The sequence below is a fragment of the Natrix helvetica genome, assembly GCF_964273705.1.
Source record: "Natrix helvetica genome assembly, chromosome: Z".
In the NCBI taxonomy this organism is placed as follows: domain Eukaryota; kingdom Metazoa; phylum Chordata; class Lepidosauria; order Squamata; family Natricidae; genus Natrix; species Natrix helvetica.
In genome coordinates, this window is record NC_138554.1 from 123,296,429 (window position 1) to 123,321,036 (window position 24,608).

General features: G+C 33.5%; 1 protein-coding gene across 12 annotated transcripts in view; it reads right to left on the reverse strand.

The window, feature by feature from the left end:
• Positions 1 to 24,608, reverse strand: part of PARD3 (par-3 family cell polarity regulator) — a 648,562-nt gene that overhangs the window by 106,000 nt on the left and 517,954 nt on the right. For 8 of the 12 annotated variants that reach the window (XM_081971094.1, XM_081971102.1, XM_081971097.1 and 5 more), the window contains 2 exons: positions 21,719 to 21,820; positions 11,968 to 12,216 (listed from right to left, as the gene is read on the reverse strand). In XM_081971094.1, coding sequence (XP_081827220.1) covers positions 11,968 to 12,216; positions 21,719 to 21,820 — 351 coding nt within the window. The remainder of the gene's footprint in view (positions 1 to 11,967; positions 12,217 to 21,718; positions 21,821 to 24,608) is intronic. The other 4 variants (XM_081971096.1, XM_081971095.1, XM_081971104.1 and 1 more) reach the window with 1 other exon arrangement.

Here is a 24,608-nt window from a genome sequence, read left to right on the forward strand (position 1 = left end):
TGTTAATCTGTCCAAAAACCATGTTCTTCGTGATAACTGATAATTGTACGCCTTATAATGTCCTCAGGTTAAAACAAACACACAGACACAAACACAAATAGCCATCAAAGGGTAGTTTAGGGTTGGGTTAAGGGAAATCTACTTAGTTTTTACATTCTGAGAACTATCCTTGGAGGTCAAAGGTGTACACATCGTGCAACAGAGATGAAAGAGTCCACAGATACCTTATGCATCATTACCCACAGTACCTGCTCTCCATACCATTCATGCATGCCCGACTATGAGGTCTGGAAGAGGGAGGGTGGAAATAAATGACTAACTTCCTTTTTCCTCATCCTTCAACACAGCAGGACTTAGGAAAGTCAGCATGACATTATTTCTTTTTTCTCTTTTCCTCATTCCAGAACTATGAAACTTCAAAATGTTGCACCATTTGCTGAGAACCATGTACAGATCAACTTTCATTTGGCAATACATATATACAGGAAAATAATTTGAATATGTATGGAGTCGAAAATATGTCCAGTGAAGCAAAAATTATCCATCATTCGATTTTACCTATTGTCCTTTTTACATCCTGATGCTACAGCTAATGGAATTTAATGAAATTCAATATCCATGAATTAATCAAAGCAATTTCAGGGTTAAAGAATATAAGCTCTGATTATATGAATGTGACAACTTTTGAAGAGCATGATAGTATGGTATACTTGCTAACAATTATGTTGTTGTTTTTTGTTAAGGGGAAAAATCCCAAAAGCCTGACTATACTCAACAGAAATATCAATTGAGGCTTCCATCTCAAACTAAGATGATTGTCTGAAATTTGGCTTACGAGATGTATGAAATCAAACATTATGATTTGTGAAACATTTCTTATAGTTTAATGTCATCTGCAAGCAAAGCCATAAAATTTTGCTATATTAACTATGGTTCAAATAATAACATTAGTGTTATGAGTGAATTCTGCCCAGTTTGGATCGTTATAGAATTCAGAGACCTTTTATAGGTCATGAATGTTTTATAGCCTAAAAGACATGTAGCTCACAGAAGGGAAATTCTGAATGCCAGCAGATCTAATAATAGACAAAGGGCATAATTTCTATACTAGAAATTATTCAATAGGTGTCAAAACAAGTGATTCAAATTGTGAAACAGAATTTTTATTACTTTGCATGTACTTAAGGTTTCATCATGTTTTATACTTCTAGGTATTTCTTTTTCCTTCCAAAATTTTTATTTCCTCATAAAAGTTAGTTGTAATTGTATAATAGTCTTTTTTATTGAATCATACATATAAAAATACAGAAAAATTCCCCCAAAAAATTGCTTTTAAGACTACATTAATATATTGTCCCAACTACTGTATTTTCCCAATATCTGGAAGCTTACTTCACCACCATCATTTATTTTCCCTAGAAATTGAAGAAGAAAAAACTCACTGAAAAAATATCTATTTAGAGTACCTATTATATGTCAATCTGTGGAAATGTACCAGTCGTCCCAAATTCTGATGAGACTATAACTTCTATTATTCCCAACCTTCATAATCAATTAAGAATTATGCTACCTAACTTTTATCTGGAAGGATTCAAAATTGAACACTCATTGGCTAAAGAAAGCAGTATAACACCTTTCTAGGATATATTCAGTCATGTATGAACGATAACAAGGTTATCTTCTGATAACAAGATTAGTGGAACGGTACATTAATGGTGTTGTTACTAATGGTTGGTACAGAATTATAAATTTCCTTGACATCTTGGGAATGTATTAACAGAGTTTTTGTAGGGGAAGAAACAGAATCCTTTTTTTGGAAGGCTTGTCTCATTGAGGAACCAGAGATAAAACTGAAAATAAATACAAGGTTTTGAGCTAGGTTGACTACTTTTGTTAGTTCTTTAATACTGGTAGAACTAAGACAATGCAGACATAAAGGTAGAACTTCATCCAATAAGGAGAATATTTGTAGTTCAGGGTTGCTACCACAGGAATTTTATTTCGATATCATTGGGATAATGAAATATCTGCAAGAAAGCAACCAAGCTCAGAAAGCACCAAGGACTCTTCCGAACTTCATCATTTCCATTCTTCTTACTCTTGATTGTTCAATATTATTTTACTCCCATATCCCCCAGAATCCATCTAATTTGAAACTGTGAACTCTGCGGGGAATTCAGTCACACCTTTATGTTTGGTATCAGAAAGCACCTTGAACAACAAGTGAAAACAACTTTCACACATGAAATAGATTTTCTTATGTCACCTTGAATATATAAGCAACGGACTATTTTCTATACAGACAACACAGAAACAAATAAACATTAAAATACCAGTTATTTTTAACCATATACACAGGGGGAAATTGCACGCTGTTCTTAGAGTGATATTCAAATTTGTTGTCAAACAAAATTCTAAGAACAAATGCCTCAGTGAAAAAGACATTGGAGTCTTAAATACAGCTTTTAATACTTTAGATCAATTAGCAATTTCTGAAAGTTAGAAACATTTTAACAGTGTCATAGAGATGAAAGAGAGCATCTTTGAATGAGCAAAGGAAGAAGCGGGGAAGATTAAATTATGTCTGCGGTTATAATAAATCAAAGACTAGAAGGTTGTCTGCAAATCAGCCAGTTTTGATGAAATATTAAGGAGAATGATTATTGATGAAACATGAATAAGCCTTTCTGATTTAAATCACGTCTTCCCAATTAACACAACTTAAATGCACTGATCTCATTTTTGACAAGCATTCATCTGTTTCAAGAATGGTGGCATATGTTTATATTTTTAAGCTTCCTTCACATGTACTTTTCTGGGTGACCTCCCATTACATCTGCAGGTGTTTATGTAGCGGATGTTGGTTACGTAAATACACCTGCCTAAATAGCTCAGATTCATACTTGTGATTTATTCAAATGGAAAGGTTTCCGGATTAGGCGGTATCTGAGTGAATTGTAAAATATGTCAGAAAACAGAATATTTGGGGGGAGGGTGGGAAAGTGAAATAATTCTGAAATATACACTTTCTCCGATTTGCCAAGATGGCAGCACATGTGGCTTTTACAAACCTATATCTATAAGGGAAATCACAGACATAGAAATAGATATATACATCTAATAGATGTATAAATTAGCATAAGCTTCATCTCTAAAAATGACTTGAAAAACCAATGAAAAAAGAAAATTCTTTGTCCTCTTTGTATCATTTCAGAAACAAATAAAATATTTTATTTTCAATGCAACAAACACCGTATGACTCAGAAAATTTAATGTACTGGTAGTCCTCAACTTACAATTTTTTATTTAGTGACAAATTTGAACTTACAATGGCTTACTGAATTTACTGGAAAAAAAGTGGCATAGGATTATTTTTTACACTTACAACAGTTGCAGCATACCCATGGTCACATGATCAAAATTGAGTCACTTGGCAAAAAATCAAGACGCTTAGCAACTGGGTCATATTTATGACTTTTTATTTATGTTTTTGAGAATCTTTTGAGACATTCTGGCAAGCAAATGGGGAGCCAGTTCCATTTTACAATCATGTTACTAAGTTAACTAAACTGATTACTTTAACAATTGTGACAGCAAAATATGTCTGCAATTGTGACAGCAAAAATGGGGCAAAATTCACTTAACAACTGTCTCACTTAGCAACAGAAATTTTGGACTTGATTGTGATTGTAAGCCGAGAACCACTTGTATATATTTAACTTAACAAGAGAAAAGTGGATAAGCTAAGAATCTCATAACATCCAACATCATAACTCTCCTAATATCTAGACTGAAAGGCGAATTGTTTGCAAAGCTAACATGAACTCTGAGTAAACCATACTGCTTTCTGCTCATATGATTTGGGGGTTATTTTAAATTGGAATGACTTAGTATCACAGATCAAAATAGCCAAACATAGAAATATAAACATAGAAATTATGTACTCCTCTCCAACCTGAATTAGTATAAACCTACAGGAATAAAAACTGAACGTTCTACAGAAACTGACTTCCTAGAAGATAAGAATCAAATATTGACAGAAATCCCCAGTTTTCATGAACATTCTCAAATAGCATGTATCTATATTTTTTTCAGGAAAACTGTGTTTACATTCACAGCTGTGGTGGGTTCCTACCAGTTCGGACCGGTTCAGCCGAACTGGTAGTGGTTTGGTGGCCTGGGTCGCTGCCTGCCACGCCTCCAAACTGATTCTCTTGTTTTTTGCTTCCGCGCATGTGCAGAACAATTTTTATGGTACTGCGCATGCACGCGCAAACCTGCAGTAGTGACTGCCGGAACCCACCCGATTCACAGACTTTTTAATTCACATCGAGATAAATTCAAATACAAATATCTATCCCTTTGCACCCAGATCTTGTGTTTCAGATTTTTTAAAAAAAATCTGCATTCTTAATCACAGAAAACCAAGAGCTGCTTTCTTCTACATTCCTGGCTTTTCCTTATCTGCATACCAACCACAGCACCGCGTCCATTAAGAGTGACCAATTCTGACTCACTTCTTTAAAACAAATTGTATTTTACAGAACTGCTGATAGCTGATACACTTGAATAAAATATTTGTAAACTGAACTAAGTGATTGTTAGCTTGAAACAAAGGATGATTGTTCGATGACTTTCCGTTATTCAATTTGTAGGCTAGCCTTCATATAAGCCCCCCCCCACCCCAATTCTTTTCCTGTTTTGAAACCTGCTCCTGGAAGACCATTCCTCTCTTATCTCTTCATACATTTTCCCATTTACAATATGTCTTAAAGAACTAGGCTCATAAAACTAAAAACAAGCCAACAGTTGCCTGTCTTCAATTATAAAGTGAACCCAGTTAAAACATAAAAGGAACCAAAAAACTCCAATATTATAATAATAATAATAATAATAATAATAATAATAATAATAATAATAATAATAATAATAATAATAATAATAAAAAATGCAGTTTGGCATGGAAAAATGTGCCACTGTATCCATAAAAAGGGGCAAAATCACTACGTGTGAGGGAATTGAAATGCCCAATGGCCAACTAATTAAATGCAATGAAAATGAAGCCTACAAATACTTAGGCATTTTGCAGTTGGATAACATCAAACATGGACAAGTAAAAAATATTGTTAGGAGAGAGTACACCAACAGAGTTAGGAAAATTTTGAAATCTAAATTAAATGGTGGAAATACAATCAAGGCCATAAATACCTGGGCAATACCAGTTATAAGATACACAGCTGGTATAGTTAACTGGACACAAGCTGATTTGGACATTTTGGACCGAAAAACCAGGAAACTAATGACAATGCACTACAGTTTACATCCACGTGGTGACACTGATAGACTATACCTGCCCCGAAAATCAGGTGGCAGAGGATTATTACAAGTGAAGCAAATAGTTGAAGAAGAAAAACATGCACTAGCTGATTATTTAAAAGAAAGTCAAGAACATCTATTAATCGAAGTAAAGAACAAAAATCTACTGAAGGCCCAACAGACGAAACAAGAATACAGAAAAGATGTGATAAAATCAAGAATGGAGAGTTGGCAGAACAAAGCCTTATATGGTCAATTTCTGGAAAAAATAAAAGATAAAGTGGACAGTGAAAAAACTTGGTTATGGTTAACAACAGGTACATTAAAGAAAGAAACAGAGTCACTAATCCTGGCTGCGCAAGAACAAGCTATCCGAACAAATGCCATTAAGGCCAAAATCAAAAAATCCTCTGATGATGCCAAATGCAGACTCTGCAAAGAAGTTGATGAAATTGTTGACCACATACTCAGCTGCTGTAAAAAAATCACGCAGACTGATTATAAATTGAGGCACAATTCAGTAGCACAAATGATCCACTGGAATTTGTGCAAAAATTATAATATTAAAACAACAAACTGGTGGGAACATAAGCCTGAAAAAATCACCGAAAATCAGATGGTCAAGATCCTGTGGGATTTTCGTATACAAACAGACAAAATACTAGCGCATAACACACCAGACATCACACTGGTTGAGAAAAAGAAGGTTACAATCATAGACATCGCAATACCAGGTGATAGCAGGGTTGAGGAGAAGGAACATAAAAAAGTCACGAAATACCAGGACTTAAAAATTGAAATCCAACGATTATGGCAGAAACCAGCAGTGGTAATTCCAGTGGTAATCGGCACACTGGGTGCTATTCCAAAAGCACTGGAATTACATTTAAAACAGTTAAAACTTGACAAAATCACTATCAGTCAAATGCAAAAAGCTGCACTGCTTGGATCTGCACGTATATTACGAAAATACGTTACGACGTCCTAGGCCCCTGGGTGGGGCCCGACTAGTAATCAATGCCAAATCCGAATCAACTGGCCGCTGTGATACAATCGTATAGTAGTAGTAGTAGTAGTAGTAGTAGTAGTAGTAGTAGTAGTAGTAATAATAATAATAATAATAATAATAATAATAATAATAACAACAACAACAACAACAACAACAACAACAACAACAACAATAATAATAATGGGCACATTTGAAAATGCTGTTAGTGAAGATTTTGCTGTCATATCAGCTCTTAGTTATGTTATGGAGACTCAAAATCATTTAGGTGAAACTTTTTATGATTTCTTTTCCCAGCACCTCAAAAATCATAACCTGAACAATGAATAAGGTCAAAGCAAATATACCAATAGGGGCTCTGCATAAATCCTCATGAATTTATATTAAAAGTGTATTTTTATTGCATCTATATTGGCAGAAGAGTAGGTAGTAACCTAAGACCATTAAAGTTAGAGGTACTAGTTGTTCCCCTTACATTGAGTTTATGGAATAGCAAACAGGTCTTATCAATCTACACAGGGAATAGATCGGGGGGTTATTGGTGCATGAGGCATGCGGCAGGAAAAAATAATATATAAAAGCACTAAAGTGCATATGAAATAAATTTTAAATCAACTGAAAATTCTAATTTCTTCAAAGAAATGGAAGGCTGATGCATGTGACTAGCTGTATTTACAATAATACTTTTTCTAATCAACTGCTATATATTCTCAAGACCAGAAAAGCTTCATTTTTACATATTACATTAAATCCAAGTACAAGGGCTTCTCTTGGCATCCAATGTTTAAAGTTCAAATGATGAGAATAATAAACTTGCTGGAAGAACTACAATAGTGCTGTGAAGTCAGGTAACAGAGACAATTGTATGGATTTCGATGTACTTATATTTATATATGTTAACTATGCTTGTATCATCATCCAAATCAAGCATTGTTTTTAAAGGAAAGAAAGTAGATTGATTCAGACAGCTTGTCTCAATTATTGTTTAAAAATGTAAAAGATAGTTGGAGGATCAGCTGTCTTTAAACTGCATTTGTGATCTATTTATTTATTTATTTAGTTTGTCAAACTTGTATAAACATGGACATGAACACAGGAAATGGGTACGAATAAATGGGGACAATAGGACAGGGACAATAGGCAAGCTGGTGCGCTTATGCACACCCTCTTACAAACTTCTTAGGAAAGGGGTGAGGTCCACTGTAGACAGTTTAAGGTTAAAGTTATCCGGGTTTGAGGATGTAACAACAGAGTTGGGTAGTGCATCCAGGCATTGACCATTCTGTTGCTGAAGTCATATTTTCCGCAATCGAGCTTGGTGCAGTTTACCTTGAGTTGGTCTCCACTGTTAGCCCGTGTATTATTGCGGTTGAAGCTGAAGTAGTCATTGACAGATAGGACAATGTAGCAGACAATTTTGTGTACTATGCTTAGATCAGACCTTAGGTCAGATCTGCTCTCAAAGCTCTGAAGCAAAAAGATAACATCAACTAACTGGTAAAACTTTTATGTTAATTATCCCAAGAGGAAACTACCTGTCCCGTTAACACTTTTTGTAGGAATTTACTGAAGAATATCCATTCAGCTCATTTGGCAATCTATGCATTAGCATGGTGCAGAATATAAGTTAACAAATCCACAGCTTTATGATTTACTCTGACTTTCTGAACTGAACTAGGATTGGACTGATTGGTCTAAATGATTCCTTCTAACTCTATGCTTCTAAATGTCAAACCTCTCTGTTTCTGGGGGAAATTAATTTCTTTTTTAGCACCTGCAGGAAGTGTTATCTTGAGTATTATTTCATATCTTTCAGCCTAAGGTATGTTGAAAAAACTTATATGAAATGAATTACTCTTAGACATTAAAAATAAGATATGAATGAAACTTCAAATGATGTAATCGTATATTCATAAAATATTATTTTGCATTATAAAAAATCCTTTTCATAAAAACATTTCAGAAAAAAATGCATTCTTCTTCCTTGCATCTTTCTAAATTATACAAAATCATATTCCTCTCAGAAGTTGTATAAAACTACAAATAAAAATTAATACAAAATTAACCTGTCACTTTTTTATGTCAGTCAATATCATATGTGCATTAGAAATAAACAAGAATGATTTTCTCCCCCCTCTATCCTACTTCACAATTATTATTTTTTTCAATTGAGTTTTGTGAGATACAACTTTCTTTCACTTTAAATGGAAGAGGAACCATTTCACAAAGATGTTTTTTTCTTCCTGACAGGTATCTTTTCAATGCTATAGTGAATGCAAAAAAACATATGATTATGGTATTTACTTTTCCATTATAGTGTCCAGATCAAGTTGTGGGATTGTAGCCTACTATTTTGAAGCTATTAAGTTTTAAGCAGCACAATGCCCCTTTCCTTTCAATTCCTTTTGAAGACAATGCACCCTTTGGTGGGAAGTGATGTCATAGCAACAGCCTGTAAATGTCCATTAGCAGCTGTCATTTCATGGAATTATCTCTATATAATAGATTTTACACAACACACACACACATTGGTATATGCACATTACATGTTTATATAATATCACTGTCAGCTAAAATAAAAAAAATGAAACCAGACCCACATAGCCATTGGGTGCATTTTCTTTCATGTGATGTAAAAAATACAAGCAACAGATTTTTTAGCTTGGCTAAAAACATTTGCTACAGGAATGCAACTCATAGAAATTATTTGGTATGATGGAAGAAAAAAAAAACAATTACACATTCCATCCAGCTCTCTGTTTTCCTTTTCCCATTCCCCTTTTCCTTTCTCTGAAACACCTGAAAGGAAGATGCAAGAACCATTAGAGAAAACATAGTTATGTATCCACTATCCACTTCTTGGCAGAGAATCTTAATTTGGAAAAATGATACTTCCCCCATATTTGAGGCTATATAATATAATTATTGTTAATTTCTCCAATGCTGTGTAGTGATGTTTTGGTACAACTTACAGGAAATGACTGGAGTCAGCCAATAAATCTAAGTAATTTTAATAAATGGTCCAATAAAATTTATCTTTATTATATGATTAACTTTCCCTTTGATTTCTGTGGGCCTGAACTGTGATTAATTTAGTTTGGAGATTATATATATAATTGTGCGTGTGTGTTTGTGTGTGTGTAAAGGTAAAGGTTCCCCTCTCACATATGTGCTAGTCGTTCCTGATTCTAGGGGGCGGTGCTCATCTCTGTTTTAAAACCGAAGAACCAGCGCTGTCCAAAGACGTTTCTGTGGCCGGCATGACTAAATGCCGAAGGCGCATGGAATGCTGTTTCCTTCCCACCAAAGGTGGTTCCTATTTTTCTTCTTGCATTTTTACATGCTTTCGAACTGCTAGGTTGGCAGAAGCTGGTACAAATAACGGGAGATCACTCCATTCTGCAGCTCTAGGGATTTGAACCACTGAACTGCCGACATTTCTCATACACAAGCTCAGTGTCTTAGCCACTGAGCCACCATTATATATATATTCCCAGTAAGGGTATGGCTAGCTGATGAGAGCTAAATAGCTTGAAATAGATCTATACTAGTCTCCCTTTATTTATTTATGAGCACAAATGCAACATACACACACACACACACACACACACACACACACACACAGTCTGTATATATGAATTTTCATTAAACCTGCCTTGTAAAATTCATGAGACATGGATAACAATTAGGAAAGAAAATATGCCAAGAGAATATAATTCACTGTACCCTAAAAAGAAAAACAGCAACAAATTATATGGGGATGTCCTCCCAAATGCATCAAAAGAAGTCTTCTGAATTTTTAGAACCACTACTGAAATGATGCAATGCAATAAAATAAACTAAAGCTTAGTTGTCACTCACATGGGTACAATAGTTGGAAATCTGGAAAGGTGTAATAGATTTTGTCGTAGCAGCCTGTATTCTGCATAGAATTGTCCTTTGTTTTCTTGAAATGAAAATCTTGAAAAGCCATCTTTGGTCCAAATGTCATTAACCCCATGAAGTTACACACATATCTCTAGCATACTGAGCTTTACATTAAAAATTATAACCTTCTTCTTAGTGAGAGGTGCCTTTATGCCTCTTTACATCAAGAATAACAGGCAAAGAAAGCAGAACAATGTTGGCCATGAAAACCTGAATACAAGTTTGGATTTTGGAGAATATTATTTCCCACTGACTTGGTCTACAGAATATTTGGAATGATATTATAACACATTATCAAGAAATAATTCCCCTTATAAAAATAGATACTGAGCAAAATGAGCAGTTTGTCACAATCTCATAATAATATAAATCCATTTTATGTCACCAGGCCACTGGCTCATATAACTCTATCAATAAAAGCAGTTATTCAAAGTGTCAGACATTTTCCTACCACTGTTAATCTTTTACTGGTGATCTAGGGCTGAATTTAGAACTAAGGGCATAGATTTTTCCCCTCTCAATTACACAGGGTGGACAACCTCTAGCATTGCAGATGATAATTGGCTTTCAATTTTCTTCAAAGCTGCAATAGCAGATTCTCTATCTCCGTAATTTTTCTTATTTTTTCCACTGATTTTCTGCGCTCATTTTTTTTCATTTTATCCTAGATTATCCTTTTTCCAATTATAGATGCTATCCTGATTCATAAGCTTCAATTCCAACATTGAAAATTCTGAGAATTAAAGTTTATTCTCTGTTCCTTATTTCTTAGATATACCACAATCATATTATGATTTTTTTAAAGGAAGTGTGTAATTAAAAGCATACTGGATCAAACCAACTGCTCAGTGACCAAATGTGATCAATTAGCTGAGAAACCTTAAGCAGAAGATGAAAGCAATTGCAACTTGTATAGGCATAATGTGTCTGACACTAGAAATAATAACATTTTTTTTTTTACAACAGATAGCTGTCAAGACAGACCATTTAGGAATTTGTCATCTTAACATTTCACTTTAATATTTCATCAGTCAAGATAGAAATATTATCTCCAGAATTTTTTTGTTTTGTTACTAGTGCAAGCAATCTGAAAACTTGCATCAAATTAAATCAGAGAAGATTGCCAGTCAGCAGTACATTATTAGAGTTTAAAAGACCAACATATTAAGCTGGGTATTGTGTGTTTTAAGACTAATGTTTGACTCAAGTTTCAATTTAAAATGGGTAAAGCAGCCAAAGGGGCTGACAATAATTCTTGATTTGAGCCTGTGGATTCCCAGTTTTGATGACCAAAGAAGAGTCTAACAATTTCTGGAACCACTACAGATTTCAACACTTTCCAGAAAATCAATGACAAAAATGCTCATAAACACCTCTGTATTTCTAGGATGTCTGGTGCTGAAGCAGCAGAGGCCTAGCCAAATGCGACTTTAACCTGAATTATGCTAAACAGTGCAATTTGAATCTAAAAGCATTTCCAGAAGATAATGAGCTGTGTTAAAATCAACTGAAAAGATCATACTGCTCATTCCGTTATGACTTGATTTGTGTAAATTCAATATCTTTGCCTATAAAGGCTTTTAAAAATCCATTAATAAAATGTAGTTCTGGCTTCACAGCTGACAAACAGTCACCTCCCACAGCCAAGAATAATAATGAAAATTTACAAACCAGACATTAGAAGCAGAATATTGACTGAAGTCTGATTTGGTGCCTACCTGTCTACAGGTGAAGACTTTGAATTGCGTCCTTTCTTTACTTGGGCATATAATGCTTCTATTGATGATGCTTCCCCTGGGCTCTGTGGTCTACTGCTAATTGTGCTGCTACTCATGGAGGAATATGAAGGAATTCCAGCATACATTGATTCAGAATCACATGTATAACTCCTGTTTAAATCATGGATCTCAACATAATCTCGTTCCCGGGCTTGTCTTTCACGAAACTCTCGGGTCTTGGCTTGTATTCTGGAAATGAGAAATAAGTTTGAAAATAGGGTGAGAAAACAATTGTAATTCATGGGTAACTAAAATTTAAATTGATAAAAAAATAGCTTTAAGGTCTAAATATTTAAGTACTGATATGCATGGGGTTTTTGCAGTGCAGTTCCTTATTACTTAAACATCATTTAAAAAAAAATTAATGTACCATATTTTTCGGAGTACAAGATGCACCTTTTTCCCTCAAAAAAGCGGATGAAAATCTGGGTCTGTCTTATACACCGAATACAGTATTTTTGGCCTCCTGAAATGCCACCCCCTTTGCAAAAATGGCCGTGCATAGCCTTTAGGAGGCGTCCAGAGTGCTCCTGAGGGCTGGGAAGGGCAAAAATGAATGGAAAATGGCCCCTTTTGCTCATTTTTGTCCCCACCAACTGCCAGGAGCACTCTACAAACCTCCTAAAGGCTATGCATGCCCTTTTTTTTGACAAAAACGGGCTATTTTGGGGAGGTCTGCAGAATTTTTTTTTTTAAAAAAATTGCCTCTTCAAAATCTTGGTGTGTCACACTCTGGTGCATCTTATACTCTGAAAAATATGGTAATAGACATGATGGATGTTTTGCCAGTTACACCAATTTGCATATAGCTATATTGATATTACTTTGCCTAATTATGCACTGAACAAACCATTGGATTACTGAATACAATATTTTTTTTACAAAAAATTAGTTTGCTTCAGCGCAAGAAACCTTGAATATTTCTCCCATGCTATGTGGACATGAATCATAATGTTATAAGAGCTTTGAGACCACTTCACGTGGTAATTGTTAATCATATCTGTTTACATCGTTATGTATTCCACACTATATCACACTGTATCTCTATGGTTGCCACAATTATTTTATGAAAAGAATATGCTTATGGCTTTATCTTATATTTATCCTAATTCTGCTCTTTATCCATTTTTTCCCATCTTTCAGCTGCCCTATTGTATGTTCTTTATAAAGAATTCAGAAGTATTGTATTGATCTGATTTATATGGAACATTTTCAACAGAATGCATGCAAATACACATACATATTTCACACTGGATATCACAAAAAAGTATTAACACTGCATTCTTATCATGCAAGCATTCTTATAGATTGCTCAGTTTAGCTCTAGATGCATAAGGATATCATTCATACAAACAGGGCAAAACTAACCAGCTATCTATATTTTATATGAGAAAAACAGACAGATAGGACCCAAAATCATCATTTCAGATACAAGATTAAATTGCAAGAAATAAGATTCTTGGCCAAAGAGATATGATAAAAATATAACAATAAAAGTCCTGGAAAGACCAATGTTGAGTGGCTCTACGTCTGTTTATGGAATGTAAAATTAAGATTATCTCACTATAATATTATACTAATATAAAACTTTGTAGAATGTATTAAATGTAGCAGCTTTAGCCAAATGTCAAAATTATAATCTGCACATACTTGTCTACCTAATTTGTATAAAAATGGCTTTTAATAGTGTCATGTGCTTAAAAGTTCTCTTCCAAATGGTTTGGGAAATCAAAACATCTTCGTTTTAATTCCTTCCAAAATATTAATCTACAACTATAAGCATAATCACGTGTTACAATTATTTTCTTGTAAGAAAAAATGAGTTGATTTATATCAGTCAAGCTACCTAGAAGAGCTATATTTATAGTAATTTCTCCATATGTGATCAGAAGGATTCTCAAATTTGGCTCCTTTCTGACTTGTATAGAATTAATTCTTAATTGGTAAGTAAACATATCAGCAAAGAGAAGGCAACTAGATACTCCTTTTGGTTCACCAAACATGTCTACTTAAGTTGGTGGATGCCCATTTTTTCCCTATTTCAAGACAGGTCAAATTGTTCAATATATCCTGCCCCTTCTTATCATTCTTGGTTACTAGACAGACTATCATTAAATTATAAATCATTAAATTTAATTAAATTTCATAATCCCTGGTACTGCAACATTTTTCCTTAAATCCTTTACCACTCCTTTTTGACTCCATTTCATTTTTGCACATCTATCTACAAAGCGTTGTCTCATTACAAATCTGTGTCCCCCCAAAAGTACCAGATAGATTCCTTGTGAAGCTACTAATCTACTCTCCAAAATCAAGGGCTGAGTTGACAGCCTAAAAGACCTGGCTCTGATTAACATTAGACATATGTATGGGTTTCAAACAGTTTAATCCATTTCATATTTTTAATTTACATAATTCTATTTCATAAACTTGCTAGGTTTTTAAAATGTATTATTAGCAAAGTAATAGATTAACGTAATTATTTGAAAAAAAACAATATACAAGTAGTCCTTAATTTACAACCACAATTGAGTCCAAAATTTCTCTTGCCACGTGAGACATTTGTTAAGTGTGTTTTGCCCCATTTTACCACCTTTCTTGCTATAGTTGTTAAATGAATCATTCCACTTGTTAAGTTAGTGACATGGTTGTCTGGTTTCCCCACTGACTTTGCTTATCGTAAGGTTGCAAAAGATGATTATATGACCCATGGACTCTAAATAGGAATTAGTTGCCAAGCATCTAAATTTTGATCACATGACCATGAGAATGCCTGAAATATGAAAATTGGTCATGGGTCACTTTTTTCAGTGCTGTTGTAACTCTGAACAGTCACTAAATGAACTGTTGTAGCCAGTTCATACAAATGAACTTTATCTCTATTTATTCCCATGAGATCTGAAATTCTAGATAGTAATTCCAATTGAACGTCATTTTTCTCAGTTCTGGTCAAGATGTTTGGTCATACTTTGGCTCACATTTTTTACTTAATGTGTATTGAATGAATCAGCAAACTTCACCTTTTAAAATTCAGAAGTTTAAGAACTACAGTAGACTTCCTTCTACTATCAAATCTAGACCATAAAACTACACAAATATTATGCTTCACAGAAATTAAATGCAGATTTCCCAGACTGAGAAATCCCCAAATTGACTCCAATTCCTTGGAAATTCTACAAATACACAAAGTGTCTTGCTGTTGATGCTGTGATTCTATTTGAAGCTTTAATAGTTCCAGATGGCCTTTGTTGACAGATAGTATTATATTCTTTTATCATGACCTCGTGGCTCAGCAACTATCTAAAAAGTGGTACTACTGTCTTTTTAAGAACTAATATTCCTTGCATTAATTATTTGTTTTCATAGACAAAATGAACATAATCAGTCTTTTCTTTTACTTCTATACATAAAACTAGAAGAAAGGTGTTAGCTAGCTATTTGTTACTATGTTATAATTAGTGGAAGAGTCATTTGAGACACACACACATCAGGTAGTTTCCTTCACGGATAAAGCAACTAAAAACAAACTGGATCAGCGTTAACCCTTATTATTGGGGTGTGTATGGAATCTAAGCCCATTAAGTTATGCATCTCCCAACTTTAATGTATGTTTTCAAAATGTATAATTTCTAAGATTCACTGCTTTGAAATAATAAATATTCACAGTTTAATGAATTATTTGTCCTTTGCCATTGTCATAAATAAAACACTTTGCACTTACATAGACAAAATATTAAATAAACGGATGCTCTAAATAAAGTAATAAGGTTAATTTCCTTCCTGCTGTCACTAAATTCATGTTAGCAGCCTCTCTTCAGCTTGACATCAATTAATGATTTTAATTCCACACTCTTGTCACTATACTCACTACCCTTTCTTCTAATTAAAATGGATGATGCATGATGTAGAAAAGAAACACAAGACTTCTATTCTTGTTGTAACATTTCTATTCATTATACTTTGCTAAAGAAAAAATATATATTGGAATTTGAATGGAACTAAACAAATAGGAAGAATAATTTATTGCTACTAAGAAATGCAGGGATTTCCAGTCACAGGAGAACAGGCAGTACTATGCAGAATATTATCAAATCCTTAGAACAAATTACCTAAATGTTTGCATCTGTCTATATCTCATTAAGTTTCCCAGGTCTTGAGGATGATTCCTACAAACTTTCTTAGCAGCACTTGCTTCCTTCTAGGATGTTCTTTTCACTTCCCAATCTAGCATATAGGCCATGTATTTCTAAGCCTGTTTAAGGCTTAGTTTGCAATAGCTTTTCGGCTATTACTGCTGCTACTTAGGTAATAGCATATACATATACAGACAGACAGAATAACAGCATTGGCCTATATTGACAGGCAATATTGTCTATCAACAAAGAGCTTGAATCAGGGTGAATAAAAATCGATATTTTTTTTAAAAAAATCAATTTTTATTTAAATTGTATTTTTTTATTTTCATTAAATTTATTTTAATAAATTTGATTAAAATAAATTTAAATTTGGATTAAAAATCTATCTAAAGATAGTATTCTATTTAAGATACATTAACAATTTAATTTATTCAGCATGAAATGGAGCTTAATTATGTATATTCTGCAATATTTACATTTTTGGTAAACTCATTCAATAAATCCAAGCTCTGCAAACTGAGATAACTTGCACTGCATTGATGAATTCACACAATTTCACAATAACCATGAGACAAATCATAAAACAAAGTTCAGGAATATTCCTTTATCCCATTGTTTTGAAAATCTATTCTATGATTGTTTGAAGAGAAATGCATCTGTACCACCAGGCTCTAAGGAGAAAGGGCAAGCAGTAAAAACGAAAGTGAAACCTTCTAAACAGCTTATAAATATAATATTAAAGAGCACCTGTCATTTCAGATCCATCATGGCAGAGCCTGTTAGCAGGCATCCACTCATCTGCTGCCTGCCACGTCTCTCACTTTGTTGTGTCCCTGCAGAATCACCAGCCATCCCATTAAAGTGAATGGGACTGTCACAGGGGTGAAATTCAGCAGGTTCTGATAGGTTCTGAAAAACCGGTAGCGGAAATTTTGAGTAGTACGGAGAACCCACAAATACCACCTCTGGCTGGCCCCAGAATGGGACGAAATGGGGATTTTTCAGTATCCTTCACCTGCCATGCCCACAGAACCGGTAGTAAAAAAAAAATGAATTTCACCACTGGACTGTTGGTGAGTCAACAGCTGATCAAAGGAAAAGGCGCTGTGGGACAGAGATGACAGTTCTTCTTTAAAAAATATGATTTAAATCCAGTTGAGTTAAATGAAGCCTTTTTACTAGTGATTTAAATCATAATTTAAATTGACTTGATTTAAATCAAATCCACTCTTGCTTGAAGGGACTTTGGACACCTTCTAGTCCAACCTTCTGTTCAAGCAGGAGACCCTATACTCTGTTCTTAAAAGCCTCCAGTGATGAAGCATCCACTTCCAAAAGCAAGCTATCCCACTGGTTAATTGTTCTCACTGTTAAGAAATGTCTTCTTAGTTCTTGGTTGGATTTGTCTTTGATTACTTTTCGTTCATTGCTTCTTGTCTTGCCTTCTGGTGCTTTGGGCAATAGGCTGATCCCCTCTTATCTGTACCAGCCCCTGAGATATTGGAGCACTGTTATCCTATCACCTCTAGAGCTTCTTTTTACTAGACTGGGTTTCCAATACCAGCAACTATTCTTCATTTGTTTTATCTTCCAGATCCTTAATCATTTTCGTTGCTCTCTTCTGCACTTTTTCCAGTGTCTCTATGACTTCTTTTATAAAATGGTGATATAAGTGTAGTCTTATTAAGGCTTTATAAAGCAGCACATTTGCATTCATACATTTCCTTAATCTAAACCAATCTCTCTAAAGTTTATTTATTTTTACTCTGGATAAACCTTTGGAATAATTTTCAGGTCTCAGAAAGTCTCTGCATAAAAATTAAAAATTAGCTAGCATTGTGTGATGCATGAATAAACAATGATATTTTTTCGGTGATAATCCCTTGTTCAATTCCTAGAAATCTCTCACAAACCCAGTTGAGAATGGGAGATCAATTTATGCTTGTTTGTGTATCTGTGTATGTGTATGCACAAAGACATACTTAAGGCTAAACAATTGGTCAGTAATAAGACTTTCAGAAGAGGTTCTGTACTAAATATTCTTTTTTAAAAATTACTCAGCACTATTTCTCCTGCCAATTTTATGTTAAAGAGTTTTATTATTTTTGGAGCACCACTTTATAAGTGGTTTAGAAGAACCCCTACAATTTTCTTAATAATTTTCAATGTCTTTTCAAACATAAAATTGAGTATTTACTTATAAATGAAGATCTTACTTAGTAAATAAAATTTTAAGTATTTATTTCAGTCATTCCTTTCAATCTGTGAATTAGGCATTCCACTTGGAACATTTCTGCTTCTGCTTCCATTATTATGGAAAGAATGTAAAAGATCTACTGCAAAACTAGTGTGGGGAGCGCCCCCTTCTGGCTTGGGAATTGTGAACAGCAAAGGGAACTATAAGTAAGATTGCAACATGAAATCTATTGAACATGAATGAAAAATGCAATGCTGTTTTAAAACAACAAAGGCCAAAGCACATTGGCATTTTGTGAATACACACACGCATTTTAGCTTCTAAAGACTGATGCAGAAGCTTCAAAATCTAAGCAGAAAATGCCACTCAGGCATTGTATGTTCTGCTGGAGCTATTTATTGGAAACTAAATGCTACATATTCTAAAATAAGATACAAATGGCAAATAACGAAACACACACACCTACATTACACACATATTTTGTTTTAAGTTATTTAACTTAAAATGCAGCTAAGCTAATTATCTGTGCAAAATGAAAATAACAATTGTTTAGAACATTAAGTTCGTGTACTTTTCAACTCTCTTTTTCAAAGCCTTCCTTAAGGAAGCCATTATGATTTGATACTGCCAAAGGTCTTTAGCATTCAAGCCTCAAAATATTGATGCTTAGATATCAATATTAAGTAGATTTTATAAGAATCACAACCATTTTTATGACAACATCATTGAGGAAAAAATATCAATAGGCGCATATGTATCAATATGTAATAGTTTTCATTACATATATTACAGATCCTCATTATGACCACAAGTGGGCCAAAAATTTCAACTGCTAAGAAGTCTAGTTAAGTGAGTTTTGCCCCATTTTACAACCTTTCTTGTCACAGTTTGTTAAGTGAATCACTGCAAAGTTAAGTTAGCAACTTGAGTGTTAAGGGAAACTGGCTTTCCCTTTACATTTTGCGATCTTGTCTGAAAATCGCAAAAGGTAACCACATGACCATAGGATACTTAACAACCATCATAAATATATGCCAGTTGCCAAATGCCAGAATTCTAATTATGTGATCACGTATGGGGCTGCTGCAATGGTCATAACTCTGAAAAGCAGTCATGTTACTTTTTTGTGGAACAGTCACTAAAGGAACGGTTGTTAAGTCACTGTAACTATCTGTACAGTTCTAATATTAAAATGGTTTAGAAGTGGCTTCTCATAGCCACTGTAAAATTTACAGGTGTGAGCATAGTTCCTGCACACCCATTTCATAGCAAAAAATATTTGAGTTTAGTATTTAGACTCTCTACTTTTTTTCCCAAAATAATAACTGATAAAACAGTAATTTTTAACAGTTAACAGTAACAGCCACTGCCAATTCAACGGTGACAGATTTATAGTAGCAAATGGCTTTCATTGATTCTTAATAGAAACATCAAGTTTTAAAAGACATTTTAAAAATGTTTTGTACCTGTCTAAAAGTATATTTATATTATATAAATGTGCTTAGCGTGAACAAAATTATTATATCACTAAATTATGCTCACAAGGTGGATGTATACGATATTTATTTTGGTAAACTTGTTATTGCACATCTAAGCAATTTTACTGAAAATTTCCTTTGGTTTGCAATAATACATCAAAGAGGAGATTCTTGTTTTTTTATAGTATTCATAGTAAAGATATTGGTTCTGAACCAAACAGTAGTCTCTCTATTCAATTCAATTCATTCAACAGAAAATTAAGCTACATTAATTTGTTTGGCTTCTAATCAATGGGAATGAAATACTTTCAAGGCTTAGAGCAAAATACTATGGGAACAAAATACTATTAAAATGATAGAGTCAGGGTAGAATAATTTTATACAATTGCGGCCTTGATTGATTTTTTAATGGACTATCTACTTACTCTGTGACCCTGTGGATTTTTGTTGCATTTTTGCAACACACAGTAAATTCATTATACCCAATCTGGTCCCCCAGTATATTTCATTGTTAAAAGTATAGCAATCTAAAGAGCAAGTAAAGAGATTAAATGACCTATGCCATTAAAAACAAGGAGAAACCAAAAAAGAAAAAAAAAGGGGAAAAAAGAACTCCTTCTAAGAAGTTATCATCTAACAAGCATATCATGAACAAATATAGAAGAACTTTCCCAAGGAAAGCCCAGGGTGCATTTGTAACCGCCTCTAGGAAACTGTTTTTAACTGAAATTACTGCCTTGGGTTTAAGAATTTTGATTCTTTTTTTCTTTATCAGTTTCAAAGTCTAATGAGCATAGATTTGTATATATCTGATTTTTAATGGGTTCAATTACATGTTTTCAAAAATATAAAACATGTATCATTCTACCATTTTGCTTGTAACTGCATTATAAAGTTAATCATCAGATTTGGTTCGTGGTCTTTATTTTATTTTTATATTTATATTTTATATTGTACTTATAGTGACAGAATATTATTGTAAGTCCTATGTTCAAACATGTGCATTATGAGTATGAAATGAATATTATTGTTGCAACTTTATACAGATGTCCACAAGAGCATGAATGGATTCATAAATCTCAGCTATTTAAGCTTCTGCAAAATATCTTCAAAATATCCACGCATGAAGTGAAAGTACAGGGTAAAAAGGCTGTTCTCTAATCACACTAGAGTGTTTATAATTCAGTAATACAAGTTATTGACTATTGGAAAACTAAGCAAAAGTTACATATAACTAGATGAACAATTATCTGACAAAATAAAAATAAAAAAAATCTGGAGGAAACTATTACAGAAAGAAACACTTGTTATTTATAGCCAAGTATTTCACACTGTACATGGACAACAGGAGGGAAAAAGATCTCCAGTGACAATATTTTCAGCGTTTTTAAAATGCAAACTATGATATGGTATAGAAATCGGCTTGCAACAAATGAAGATCTGCAAAGATATTGCAAAAAAGATGGGCAAAAAAGATTCAAAATGTATTTCAATGTTACAGAAATATTTATATTTTCATAACTGTCTACACGATCAGCTATAGTACAAACAAATAATATGAGTATTCAAAGGTAAATATGGTAGGAAGGTATCCATTTCTTATTTTTTTCTTTAAGAAGGCAAATGGAACAGTCATAGTTCCACTTGCCTACTTAAAGAAAAATAAATAAATTGATGCCTTGTTACCATATCATCCTCTGAATACAGTCATTATTTTTATGTCTGATATAAATTCTACTTCCTCCTGTTAAGTTACATGGGATCTAGAAAACATGTATTTAAGTCATCTGACCCAAAATTAATTCAAAAGGAATTAAAATACTGCACCTAAAAATATCAAAGATTCATTACTAAGTGTTAAATAAAAGATTAAAGTCTACCTCTCCTGTTCTTGTTTCATACGTATTCTCTCCTCTTCTGAAGTAACAGCTCCCTGTATTTTTATTTTCTCAATCTTGTCATCTTTTCGATGTTTGCCAAACCTGTTAATAACAAAATAAAAGTTCTAACTTGTAAAAATGATCAATAATTCTGTAAAATTTCCATTATTGACATAGGAAATTATGTCCTCGGTAGAAGATGACACTCACCTAATGGGATGTGAAATAATATGTTGCTTGTCAAATAAATATCTGTTTCAATTCTTGAAAATGCTTATATTTTATTGACATCCCCATGAAAATTCTTTTATTAAATTTGCCACCAAATATTTTTCTACTATACTTATTTACATATGAATGCAACAGCCTGTTATCATTAATCAAAATGCCCAGAGGTAAAATCTCTCTCTTTGAACATCTGAGGAATAAACTGTTCTTATATGCTTAATGTATGAAATACAGATACTTTATTCAGCTCTAAATAGCATTAACTTTGATTTACCAAGGTAAGTCCTAGAAGTGCATATTTCCATCTATTTCAAAAGATAACATGGTCTCATCCATTATAAGCTGCTCCTGAGAGGTAATTTGAGACTACTGTCAACTTTAGGAGAAAGTAAGGACATTGGCATTATAACTATATTTTTAAAAATGGAATATGGTCTACATCACATGAATTTTACTTAAGGCTGAATTCTGGCCAAATTAATATAGCATGGCATCTTATTCACTCAATTGAATTTGTTCCCCTATCCAAAACCTGGAACTGTATACCATGAACAATAACAGATTGAAAATCTTGCTGTATTGTTCATTGAACCAAAAATGATAGGCCACTTCATGATTTATGGCATATTCACAATACTCAATTTCCAAAAATACAATATAATTGTTTTATTCTAAGCAAACTAGAATCATGTAAAAAGGAGGTAGTTGGTAATGTTAATCATATAAACAAACAAACAAACAAAGTATCTATTTAGCACAAAGCCAGTTATTTGGATGACCTTGGACCAGTCACTGTACCTCAGCCCTAGGAAGCTGGCAAATTGCTTCCAAAATCTTGCTAAGAAAACTGCACGGATTTGTCCAGGCAGTTGCCAGGTTCAATATATATTTGAAAGCATTTTTAAAAAAGGTAATACAACCTGCTATTTGTATAATTGAAACAAAAGCAGTTTATTTTAGGGATTTGTTTTTATGACAACTTGAAATAAAAGGTGAAAATTAAAATATTCTGCTTTTCTCAAAGTGTGATAAAATGAAGAGGAATTTCTGAAATTTTGTTCAGTTATCTGAACAAATGCTTTCAGTTACCTGTGAACTCTCAAAAATCTAGTGCTATTTTAATTCTTGGTTTAGCCCATTTGTGACAACTACATTATGATAATTTAATGTTCAAAGCCAATAATCTGTCCCTATACAAATGTTCTAGATAGCTAAGAAGAAGTTCAGGATCTACAAATATCTCTTTAGATCAGTGGTTCCCAATGTGGGGCCCATACCGCAGAGTGGGGCAATTTGATTTTTAATGGGGGCAATTTGAACCTTGTTTATATCAAGTTATTGGCTTTTTAGGCTTGCTCCTTGTGAGTAGAGTTCACTTTTTGAGTAAAGTATGAATTATATGTCATGGGGGGAGGATGTGGATTTTAGAGATGCTTAGATAGGGCATGGCCCAAAAAAAAAAGGTTGGAAACCACTGTTTTAGATGATTCACAAGAGATGAACATTTCTAATAGTTTTTTTTTTTCAAAAAAGAAAGAAAATGATTCTCCTTTTCAAACAATACCACAATTGAAACAGACAAAGGGGAACCTCAGCTGACAATACAATACGTTCCAAATTCAAATAGTAAGAAATTCAGAGCTATCCATTCATGCAAGAAGATAAATTCTAATCATTTTGTTGTAATAAGGTCACAGTAAATAAAGATAAGTCTCAGGAGATTACTCTTAAATATTGCCAGTTCAGGAAATGAATCCCAGTAGACGAGCTCATGTGTTCATATGAACACTTAAAAATAGTTCATATACAAGAAACTCTTGTTATTCAGGAATCTAGAAGTAAATAAGCAAAACAGATTTTTATTTTCAAGTTTTATGCAAGCAATGTCAAATAATGACCTGAGAGGATCCTCAGAGCAATCAAATAAACACACCTGTTTCTCCACTCCTGCAAACTGGTATGCATTTTATGTCCCTAATTCCTTAACATAATTAAGTTCTTTGTAAGGCCACTGGTAGAATTTAAGTTCCCACTGTGATAGCAATTATCTTTCAGAACTGAGTGTACTTCTCAAAGTTATCTTAGTTTTCCTTACCTGCTATTAAATAAATAAATAAAAGGAAGTACTTTTTCTAGGTAAATCTGAGGTCTTAGAAAACTCCAACAGCTGAGATGAAGGACATTGAGGATCCAATTATTGTGCATCAAATATCCATACATGTGAACCCACATACATATGTAAGGATTCCAGAATAAGGAGCTGTCTCAGATACACAGTGCTAATGTAGACTTAAAGACAGCTTTTGGTTTACTTCAGAATCTTTATTGATGTAGGCAATCAACTAAGATGGCTTGTTCCAAACATTAATTAATCCAAATTCCCTGTCAAGGATTTTCCTATCACTCTGACAGGAAACTGACAATAGTTGACACAATTGATCTCAAGTATCATCTATCACTTTGTTGTTGCTTTAAAAAAAATCTGAGGTCTTGAACTCAGTGGAGAAGTAGCTAAAATAATGTTCACAGAAATCTGACAAACATAGGTTGCAATTGTTCTTTATTTTGGAACAGTTGCAAATCATTTTAAACAGAATCATCCAGGGTAGGGGAAAGAGGATGTTGGATGGCCAAAGGCTTATAGTATTTTGATTCATGAGGA